The sequence below is a fragment of the Scatophagus argus genome, chromosome 4 (assembly GCF_020382885.2).
Source record: "Scatophagus argus isolate fScaArg1 chromosome 4, fScaArg1.pri, whole genome shotgun sequence".
NCBI lineage: Eukaryota > Metazoa > Chordata > Actinopteri > Scatophagidae > Scatophagus > Scatophagus argus.
The window spans coordinates 10,836,521-10,848,299 of record NC_058496.1 but is presented as its reverse complement, the minus strand read 5'-3'; the positions used below and the strand labels follow the sequence as shown (position 1 = coordinate 10,848,299).

Here is an 11,779-nt window from a genome sequence, read left to right as displayed (position 1 = left end):
CTTAACAAGTGAGCAGGGACAAAATTGCACGAAAGGATGGAAAAGAGAACCATCGCCTGCTACCCCCATATCTTCACATTCACTGATGTGAAGATGTGGAGATAAAAGAATCGCAAATGCACGATGGACGGTTACAGATTTGTGCTGTTGTTCAACATCAGTCCTCCTCATCATTTTGTTCTTCTTCTACTCCTTGTTTTTGTTGGTACTAAGGCTCCTTTTTGAGAGGCCATCGGTGGGTGTTCATGCAAAACTATCTCAGTTCTTCAAGCAGTGGCTTTGGTTGCTCACTCTTAAGCTGAGTCTGTTATAGGATACAGTATTTGCATCAAGCAAACCTGTGTAGAATGGACACTATATAGACAAAGGTATTGGGACACACCTCTTTTTTTATCGGCGCCTTACTTTCGGTGAAGGGAAATCTTAATGCTTCAACATACCATGCTATGCTTCCAATTTTGTGGCAACAGTTTGGGGAAGGTCCTTTTCTTCTCCAGCATGACTTTGACCCAGTGCACAAAGCAAAGTCCATAAAGACATAGTTGGATGATTTTGGTGTGGAAGAACTTGACAGGCCTGCACAGAGACCTGACTTCAACCCCATCGAACACCTTTGGGATGAGCTGGGATGGAGACTGCGAGCCAGGCCTTTTCTTCCAACACCAGTGGCTGACCTCACAAATGCCCAAAATTCTCAAAGAATCACATCAAAATCAACATTTTTAAAATCCCTGTTGGTGTAATGGTCAGGTGGTCCAATACCTTTCTCCATATAGGGTTATGTGAGTATCTATACAGTCTGTGGTTGGATTTTTTTGTTGATATCAACTAGTCCACCAAAGTTCAGCACACTGGTTATGGTCTTTCACATACTGAAGGTCAGACATATACAAAAATATCATAAAAACAAAACAAGAAAACTCTTAAATATTTATACAAATTCTTCACATTTTTCCCATTTTAATTCCTACTCCTCTTAGCTTTTCATCTTTTTAAAATAATTAATTCAATGTTTTCGCGCAGTAACCTGATATGATAAGTATGGTAACCTGATTGACCTAACAGACCTGACACGGGTGACTCATCAATCTGACCATCAGTGACACTTGGCTCATGTTCTCGCACATACACATGTCCGTACAGTACACGTGAACCTGGCAGGTTGCCAGCGGAGGTTACGTGTGGTGAAAATGACGTGTGGTGTCAAGTGAGGGGCTGGGCGTGTAATGTGGTGGAGAAACACTAACGATGCTCACGTGTTTGAGAACACACACACACACACACTTCTCATATTCCAAGGTGTGAAAAAGATGGAAAAGCACCTCAAGCCAAATCACTTCCGAAGCTTCCAGAGGTTACTTTTCATGTGTGCAGAGTCGGTCGGAGTGAAGGTCTCTTCCCCCGCTGAGGAAGGCCGGCCGCACGCTCTCGGTAACCCGACCCTGATGGAAGTCACACTGTATCAAAGGGAGTAAATAGCCTTGCAGTTGAGGTGTTTCCTATTGGGAAGTATAACTACACAACACACAGACACACAAGAGGTGCACACACACTGTAGATAAGGAGTTTGCATTGCATTTCTATAACAAAAGATACAAATTAAGCCCACAACAAAGAGAAAACACACAGAAAATATTTAAAAGTTTGCAGGTAGTGAAGATAGTAAAAAGGGGGGTAAAGGGGGATAAAGAAATGTAAAAAAAAAAAAAAAAAGACGACAGGAAGTGGTTTAAAAGATGATACTGATGACACAGGCACACAGGCACACAAAATGCACACACAGATTTACAAAGAATAACATATATGGCAAGACACACGCATGCATACATCAAACCTATACAAATCTATCAAACACACACACACGCACGCACAAAGCCATGTAACTGATTCCGCAGGAGTGCTGAGCACTGTGGATAATTGGTAGCACCATTGTGCTCCTCTTCAATGGGCTGGTTACCCAAGAAGCCTCATGTTCGTGTTCATGTACATTTGCTTTGAAGGTGGCGGACACAAAAAGCTGAACCCTGCCCAGAACAAAGCCCTGGGAGACCCTGCTTCACCCATGGATGTCTTTCATGGAGAGAACTACAGAGATAAATGATCTTCTTCCTTGTGACAGTGTATATACGCTGTGTGTGTGTGTGTGTGTGTGCGCAGGGGAACAAAGTTTAAGAGATGGGCTACTTGTCATCATGGAAACCAGAGGATGTATTATGTCAAAATAGTTTAACACCTCCTCTTTAGAGGATGTAAAGCCCTCCGCTTTGGGAACCATTCAAACAAATGGAAAAAAGTGTCTGTGCTGCAATGTAGTATTCTCTGCAGTACTCATCTTGCTGAGTACTGACTGTCATTACCCAAACTCACAACTCTAGATGATAACAGTTGTGTAAATCAAACTTTGATGCAAAGCAAATGCAGATGCAACACAAGTGAAAATTTTCAAATGTACTGCTCGATCTAATTGTTATTATTATTATTATTATTATTATTATTATTGTTTTAGGTCTGAGAACTTTGGTTAAACTAATACAGAAACAGACCGGTGAGTTATTACAGTGTGAGCCGGGCAAGGCTTTAATGTCTGCCTCACGTGTTGGAGCCGATTGCCTCTGGGTGCTGCATTAGAGTGGACAAACTGAAGAGGAAAGGGCTCATTTTTTCCCTCCACTGTAATTACACTGCTTCATTTGCACGTGAAATGATGTAGTTTCTTGTGCCTCTATGAGTACTTTGTTTTCGATGAGCAACATTTCACGCTGACTCCCTGAGTGATCGTGAATTTTGATTGTGTGTTTTGCTGCAAACCACATTACTTTTATGGGAAAATGCAGTTTAAAATGAATTAATAATTATTGGTTACTCAAATAAATTTTGTATTTAGACTGAAAGTCACAACGTCAATAATAAAAACATAGCTCAAACCACAACCCATCTGATTTTTTTTTTAGAATTGTATGGGTTTCTGTCAAATATACAAAATTATTTCTGAAAAGATCTTCATTTGTATGTTTTGCAGGTTCCTTTATAGCACAGCATTTAATGTACATTTTGCTTTCCTTATCTACATGATCCCTGCTTTCCCTGTAATTTCACAGTAACAACACAACACAACACAAAAGATATCTTTGCATATATACATGCCAGCATTTGTGCAGCGTTCTACCAGAGTTCTACCAAGGAAGCTCATTAACTATTCATAGTATCAGTGAGCTGCAGCATACAAGGCAACAGGTGCTCATTGCATCACAGCTGCATTGTGTGTGTGTGTGTGTGTGTGATCACTCTAGGTTACGCTACAGTACATGATAATGCAGGGCTGTGGTGACTAATGAAAGGTGAGGGCTTCAGGGCAATTTAAGGCAAAGATTAAACAAAGAGGCAGTTAGTTGTCAATTTACAGTTGGTTGAACTGAACTGACCTACACTGATCAGAGCATAATCAAGTGAAGCTGTAACTCTACTTTGCCCACACTATGTAGACAAAAGTATTGGAGCACCTCGCATTACACCAACAGAGACTTTAATGACATTGCATTCTAAGTACACAGACAGCTTTGCAGCTATCGCTTCCACTACTGTGGGAAGGTTTTCCTTAAAGATTTTGGAGTGTTTCTGTGGGATTTTTTTTGCCCATTCATGCTGTTGGATGAAAAGGCCTGGGCCACAATCTCCGTTCCAGTTCATCCCAAAGTTCTTCCACACCAAACTCATCCAGCCATGTCTTTATGAACTTTGCTTTGTGCACTGGGGCACAGTCATGCTGGAATAGAAAAGGGCCTTCACCAAACTGCTGACACAAAGTTGGAAGCATAGCATACCTTTGTCTATCTATCTATCTATCTATCTATCTATCTATCTATCTATCTATCTATCTATCTATCCATCTATCTATCTATCTATCTATCTATCTATCTATCTATCTATCTATCTATCTATCTATCTATCGTTTACTCTTACTCCATGTAACTATGTGCACTGTTGTCGTGCCTCTCCTCTCTCTTTGTCCCTCTCTCTCTTATTATTCTGTCTCTATCTGCCCATGGTGTCCTCACTCTCCCGCTTTCTCTCTGGGACAGCAGATGGAGACTATGGCCCAGTTCTGCCTTTTGTTCTAGGTCCCCAGAGAGACCTGTGGCTTTTTGGACAGCACACTGCTTGGCTCCCCATATCTCATACAAAATGCAAGCGCCTTTCTTTTCAATAAAAAGGAAGCAGTGGAATGCACATATTCTGAATATATTTATTGAAATGAGCATGACTTTAGAAACATGTTGAACACCTTTCGTCTAAACGCTGTTTACCACCTCCTGACTGCGCTGAAACTTTCTGTATGAGTTTTCTCTCTCTTTTTTTGGCATGAAAGCTACTTTTGCTAATGTTAGTTGTTTTAGTTCCACTAGTGCTGCCTATACATTTTGAACTTAGTGCTTTGCCCAGAACATAGTCTCATTACACTTATGGCTGTACATTTGGATTTACATTAAATTTTCCTTAATGCGCTTAAAACTATGCTGTTTGCCACACGAAGGACTTACAGATAAAATTCTTTTTAATGCGTAGCAACTTGGAGTCTGCCACTTGTTGTGAAAATGTGTCCCTGTAAGGCTGTAAAGATGAGGCAAGAGCTGGAAAAAAAAAACAGACAGGAGGAGATCGATTTTTAGTGTCGTTATAGAGCTTTCCTGTCAAAAGAGAGCAAGGAAACTGAAAGACAGGTGTGCAAAAAGCATTTTTTCCTTTTCTTCTAACCCATAACAGCATCCACACTCGTAAGTGTGTCTCGGGTTCCTCCTAACTCCACCACTCTGTTGTTATTTTTCATAACGTCCGTGGATAAATTATTAATGCGCGTGTAACAGTGAAACCTCAACCTGACCAGCATCCCACCTGTTGAAGACAGGCTGTTTTTAGCCCCGCCCACTTTCTATACCACTAAATGGTCAAAGAAGTGACGCCTGATAGTGGCTCACCGTTATTTCAGAAACATTTATATTATATTTAATATATCACATTTAAAGACACACATTTAACCATCTGAAATTCAAAGTGACATAAATGTACCTTTTACATGAAACCGTTCTAGATATTAAGTTAAAGATGGGGATGTTATCTTGAAGTTTTCTCTCATGAATTTTGCGATGAACCATTAATTTCAACACAAATATGCAAACTAGTCTAAAAGCGCAGGCACTGTTGTGAATTACCTCATTTGCCACATTTGGTAGTTTACTTATTTGCATATCACGCACGAATAGTAAAAAAAACAAAACAAAACGTTTTCGCTGAAATTGAAAACGTCCGTAAAATTGCGGTTGTCTTTTTTTACTGTAAAATTCATTCATATCGCACTTGTTTGATCTCATTTTAGCAAGCGGAAAACTTAAGTGAAGTTTCAGTAATCGGACCTGCTCAGAGAGGGAAAAAAAGCATATTTCAACTTTGATTGCGTATTTCATTTTTTTAAATCTTGCTATGGAATCGTAATTATTTCCTTTGTATTTTCAAACAGACATCAGTGACTTTGACGTTATATTTTACAGTATCTCTTTATAATGTTTACTGAAACTTGATCTCCTTTCGCCGAAACACGAACTCGCTGCAGATGGATGTCTGATCATACCCAGATACAGCTCTACCTGCATAAATTCTGTGAATAATTTAACACAGCAACCTCATTATATTTCTCTTTATTCCGTGCCCTCAGGAGGCGAGCAAGGGGGCACGGGTTGTGATTGGCTAAATACTGTGGGTGGAAGACAGAGCAGTGACAGGTCGCAAACAGGTAGTTCAGTTTCATAAATAATTTCAAAGTAGGCCTGTGCCCGTTTTGCTTTTTTTTGTACCACGCCCCGTTGTCTGCCAGGCTTTTGAAACTTTGTAGATGAGTCGCAAAGAGAGAGAGAGAGAGAAAAGAGAAAACTCACTCGAGCCCGAGTCCCGCAGCAGGACAGTTTGTCAGAGTCAGTGTGAGCGCGGTGCGTGCATCCACACCACATGCGCCTTTTAGTTTGTGTTGATGGGAAAAGAGAAAGAAAGGAGCAAGAAAGAGGTAGAGAGGAGGAGGTGGAGAGACGTGTGTGTGCGTGTGTGTGTGTAAGTCTTTCTTTAGTTGGAAAAGTGTGTTCCCTCTCGAGTCAGGTCCTCGGGGACACGGTGGGGACCCGCGAGCGCTCACCAGCTGACAGCGCGTGCTTCATTGAGGCCATCCAACACCTCGGCCCACGAGCCTGCCAACAATAGCCTGAAATTAATGCACACTCCCCATTACCAAATCTGGTATTCACCAAATGGACGGACATGGCAACAGAGTAAAAAAGAAAAAACTTTTCTCTGGAGAAGATTGCTGGAAGACGACAACACAGTGTTATAATTTAATGCAGCGCCTCTCTGCGTCAAAGTTAGCGCGAACGTTGCAGTTTAAGAACACTCAATCACAGGACAGAAGGCCAAGGGGCGCGTGCACCTGCAGCATATGGCGAGCGAGCGCGTGTTGGACACGTTTCATGTTGCTGTTAGTTTACGATAAATTACATAAGAGGAGATCAAGTGTTGAACATTTCATTAATTAGGTCTTATGCCTGTTTTGGTAAGCTACAGATATTTTTCCCCACATCACTTTGTCCAACATTTATTTGCAGTTTATTATGCACTAAACCCTATAAGGCCTCATTAATTTACTGTTACTCAGGCTGCGTTTTTAAAAATATATTTTTGAAGGTTAGGGAGCAGTAAATGTAGGCTTCATTTCGTTATAAGTTATAGGCCTGGGCAGTTTCTTGAATTAGGTAATTCAGTCTCTTTATTACCTTTATTTTTGACGAATCGATTTAAAATTATTATTATTATTATTATTAAGTTGGGAAAGATTTAAATCAAAATTCATTCATTGAAGTTATCTAAGGAAGATGCGTGGAAGTAGAGACAAAGAAACATTACATTTTCGTTTGTTTTTTTATTCTCAAAATCAAATTATCATAACAATAAATGGCATGACGATAGCTTTTTTTTCCCTCCCAGCAAATTAGGCAGTTATAAAAAGCAAATCAAATGAAAAATATCAGCAATAAATAGTACATGTCAATTAATCTCATCCAGTGAAAGCAAAAGACACACAAGTTCATATGAAGATACAAAAGAAAATACAAAAGAAGGCTGCAATGATGGCTACATTAAATAGGCTATTTGTATGGAATTGGCAGTACTACACTAGCAAACAAAGCAACACAATGTCGTTTATGGTTTGAAAACAAAAAAAAAATCGCATTTCTCAAGCCTCTGGCTCGTATTTTTAAAGTGCACATCAAGAACTTTTGAAGTTGCAAAACAAAATACATTATACAAATTAGCAAATAAAAACATAAATCACAACAAAATGTCACATTATAGCTACAAAAAAGTAATTATGTTATCAAATATAAGCAATTATCCAGCAATTATAGCAGTTGTGATTTTGTGGAAGACAGATTTTTGGTCGGAGTAACGTGGGAGATACCCGTGGCAGTGCTGCGCGCGACATGGCAGAGGGGTCTTCCAGCCACGTCTCCATGGAAACTGGAAAGCATAGGCTATACATCTATTGGCAGAACCGAATTAAGCCTATTTCACATAAAAATAATCTTCAGACTATGTAACAACTTGATAAAATAGAGTTATTGGTAAAAACTGAACATGACTATTTTGAAGAAGCGAAACTTTCTATCCCTTTAAAATGTATTCTGATAGCAAAAGAGAGACTGTGTGATTGACACGCTTTACTGACATAACTTTGTTGAAGGCTATAGGCGGAATGAACCTTTAATGAAGTCCGTTGTCTTTATTCTTAATCATTCAGAAAGAAACGGTGTGGTGATGGTGGCTGCGTAGCTTCAGTTCTGAAAGGTCATCTTCTTCGCTTGAGTGCAGTTCCATCGCTATTTCATCCGAGTCACTGAAGTGGGAGTGTGGGGAAAACTCTCCGTCGCTCCGGGGAGACTCCTTCCTCCCAGCTCCGACCGCTGCCAGTGAACTGCCTGCCCGAGCCGAGGACGACGGAGAGGACGAACACATCGCTTCTTCAACCATAGTGGAAAACGAACCGTCGTCGAAGGTGGAGCGGAAAGGTATACCGCCGATGTGGACAGGTAAGCTGCTTCCGGTGACAGGCACCGTCGCCGCTGTCCTACAGGATGTAGGGGACGGAGAAGTCCTGTCCTTGTCCTCGTCCAAACCAACGGCGGTCGACAGCATAATGCCACACTTTGGCGAGTTGTTGTTATTGTGCGAGACGTCGTTATTGCTGGAGGAGACCGGACCTTGGAGCAGCTCGGCCAGAGCGTTGATGTAAATCTGCGCCATCTGCAAAGTTTCATACTTGGAGAGCTTCTTGTCGTTGTCAAACGCCGGGATGACGCTGCGCAGCTCGTCAAACGCGTGGTTAAGTCCGTGCATCCGCCTTCTCTCGCGCGCATTGGCTGCCACGCGCCTCTGCTTCTGGATGCCGTTGGTCGGTTTGCTCGACGGGGCTCTATGCCTCGTGGATGAGTCCGCTTCGGGCCCGCTGACCGTGCCTTTGAGACGACACAGGTCCCTGACTTTGAGCGAAGAAGAGGAGGGGCTCTTGGCAGTTCTTCTGTAGCTGGGAGGGCTGGGGTGGCCCAAGGACTCCGGAGAGCCGCTCTCTGAAAAATGAGAACAAAAATTTATTGAACTGGTTTGGGTGGACAACAACTTTTATAATGTTTGTGACTGTTTTAATCAAGCGTAACAGTGTTTGAATGTATAAAAGAAACTTTGCTATACAGACAAGTAGCGCTCTTTCTGGCTATTTTAGATCTTCAATGCATGTGAAAGATCTTTATCACCATTACAAATCCAAGTTGCCTGTTGCACGAGATGTTGCATTGCAGGTGATGGTGATATTGATTCAAATTTTTGTTTCCAAATTTAATTTAGGCCTATTAGCGGCATTTCTCACCGTGATAAGAGCCGGTACTCGGGCAGGGCGAGTGTCGCAGGTAGTCGGGTGAAGTGGCGTGTGCTGCGCAGGTGCCAGAAGGCTGCACCAGAGCCAGCCAGGCGCGTGGGTCACTGCCGCTGTCCACGAGCGTCAGTCCAGGTTCGTAGCGGGACTCCTCAAGCTGCTGCTCCCCTCCCCTCTCCAGCACTCTCGGGCTCTGCTGCCGCGAGTCGAGGACTGCCACCTCTCGTGCGCCTTTGCTCCAGTCTTCCACACCTCGGGCATCCATGTTTCCAGTAAAACCCAAAAGGTAGGTAGAGTTTAACCTACTGGCAATATTAGGAAAAAAGAGGTCTTGGACGCACGCACTGCTTTGCTGTCGCAGTGTGTGAATATGACTGTCGCGTGCGGGACTCCTTCTCTGGTGTCTCAAGACGCCGCGTCGGTTTAAAAAGCGGCACGCGCCTGGGAGCCCCCCTCCTCGCACTGGTCGCGTGTTGACGTCCAATAAGAAGTCTCGATAAAGCCCGAGAGAGGTGATTATGCCCCCCCTCAGAGTCGGACTGTTTATGATAACGTTACATTTTAAGGAGTGTTTAACGCAGGGGAGGTAAGGGGAACCTCCCACAGGACACACGTGCATGGGGTGGTGACGGTTTGAGGTAAGGAGCGTGGACAGCGCGAGACGTGCGCAGCTAGGGAAGAATTCCTACCTGTCCATGTGTCTCTGACTCATACATGACAGAGGGAGTGTGGAGGGAAAGAGGGGAAGCAGAAAAGGGTTCATTTGCCTCAACTCTCTACTGTTCCTCGTACGCAGTCCTCAGTGTGGATACATTAGATTCTTATCCCACTGGCAGCAGTGAAAACTGACTCCAAAGTCCACGCACTTTGTGGTCATCACACGTACACAAATCACAGTTTAAAATTACGAAGATATTTTTTCCAACCTCCAAATAGGTTATGGTGCTGAATCGCAAGACTATGGATGCGTTTTTTTTTTGCATTTAGAAATTAGCCAAACTGTATTTCATCCCTGAACAGCGACAAAAATAAATCCATGGAAATAAAAAGTTGCAGAAACTGACGAAGTTGAGAGGGAAAATCCAGACACAGAGACATCGGGTTATGTAAAATCTGACCAAAAGTCAGCTAACAAAAAAAAAAAAAAAAAAAAAAAGCCTAAGACATTTTGCGGCTCCTGGTGCTCGCGCGCTCATTGTCAATTCAGTCTTTCTAAGATCATCTCTAGTTTCCATTTTTCTTTTGTAGCGAGTCTAAAACCTTTTGATCTAGCTCTCGGAACGCCCTGTCGGTAAAAAGGGCTTCACAGGGAACGGAAACATGAGCAGGGGCCTCGCGCTCACCACTGTTTCCGTACTGACACGAGCTGTATGTGGCAGTTGCAAAGGGAAGCAGGAGAAAGTACACACACACATACACACGACTGCGATAACACAATCGATTTCCAGTATTCATCTTGGAATTGCATTTATTCAGTGAATTATAGGGTATTTTAATAAGAGCTGTGAACACAACTCGAAAGGTAATGGTGTGTAGGCCTACCTTTAGGCGGGGAAAATAAACTTTGGACAAATTATAGCTATTTAGGGAAGCACCTGCAGCCCATTGATCAAAGCAGCCATGCTTACTGAGATGAAAACTTCAGACCAAACATTGGCAATAGAACAATGGGCTAATTGCTGGTTGGAAATTAGCTATTTAACCTAATTGCCACGGTCGAGTCAGGATAAGAAGGATACAGCCTCGGCTTACATACAGTAGCCCAATGTATGTGGCACAGTGATCAAGGGAGGGAGGGAGGGAGGGGGAGTCGCCTACCCAACTCTGCCCTGTCCCAACGTAAAGAAGGGCAACATTGAAAGACCCCATCACATTCAACATTCAGGCTTAACGAAAAGGGCATTACAAGCAGCAAAAGATCCTAATAAATATCCAAACTTTGACATAAAAATACTGTCTGTGTTAAGAATGCTTGAAATAGCCCGTGGGGTTTGTTGCGTATGTTGAAAAGACGAGCTCCTATGGGGAGCTGGGACTTGTGGGAAAGCCCAATTTGTGGGAAGAAATCCCATAATTTCAGAGATAATCCGACATCAATCTTTTCTATTTTTTATTCATGTATTCATCATGGGGACGTCTTTCGGGGTAGAGGTCTGGCGCCGAGCGTTCGCCCCCTCTTCCCACCTACAAGGCCCCCCATCCAACGTGTCGGGCCGGGCTCCTGAAGCTACCGACAGGTTGGATATTGTAGCTGGCGATTATTAAAGTGTCGCAACCACAATGGAGACTCTATGTTCCATTGGTCACGCCTGGGGGGCTTCTCGAGGGAGAGGACGGGGGGCTCCCATTCCAATGCGCGAGAGGAGTCTGCGTGCTGCCGCTTCTCATTCCCATCTCCTGGGAGACCGGGGCGCGACGGGCACGAGACTGGAGTGAGGAGTGCTGGGCAGGGTCTGCAAAATTTAACTGTAGCCTTTCATAATGTTGTTTTTTTAAACATTATTTTGCTAAATGTATTGTGAAGGTCTAAAATCAGTTACATCAGTAACTGGAGAGTTTGCCATTTTTTGGCAAAGTCTTTGACACTCAAAGTTTGAGTGTAAAAGTTTTGAGACACTGATAGCCTACGGTATCTATAAATATTGTGATATAAAAGAGCAATCGTGTGTAATGATTTAATTTTTACTACCTCGTTACAAGTTACTTTGAAGGTCAACATTTTACAAACAAAATGTATAGGCCTAATGAACTTAGGCCTTATGTATTATCTAACATTCAGATATACATTAAAATGAAAATCTCCCCAACAAACTGCAA

The 11,779-nt window shown here is 42.6% G+C and overlaps 1 protein-coding gene across 1 annotated transcript; it reads right to left on the bottom strand.

Annotated features, from left to right (window-relative positions):
* Nucleotides 1–7,795: 7,795 nt before the first annotated feature.
* atoh1a (atonal bHLH transcription factor 1a) lies at nt 7,796–9,882 on the bottom strand. The gene is made up of 2 exons (XM_046387653.1): nt 8,957–9,882; nt 7,796–8,660 (listed from the first exon to the last, which is right to left on the bottom strand). The coding sequence occupies exons 1-2, from the start codon at nt 9,579–9,581 to the stop codon at nt 7,831–7,833; spliced, it is 1,455 nt and encodes a 484-aa protein (XP_046243609.1). The 5' UTR covers nt 9,582–9,882; the 3' UTR covers nt 7,796–7,830.
* Between the last annotated feature and the right edge of the window lie 1,897 nt (nt 9,883–11,779).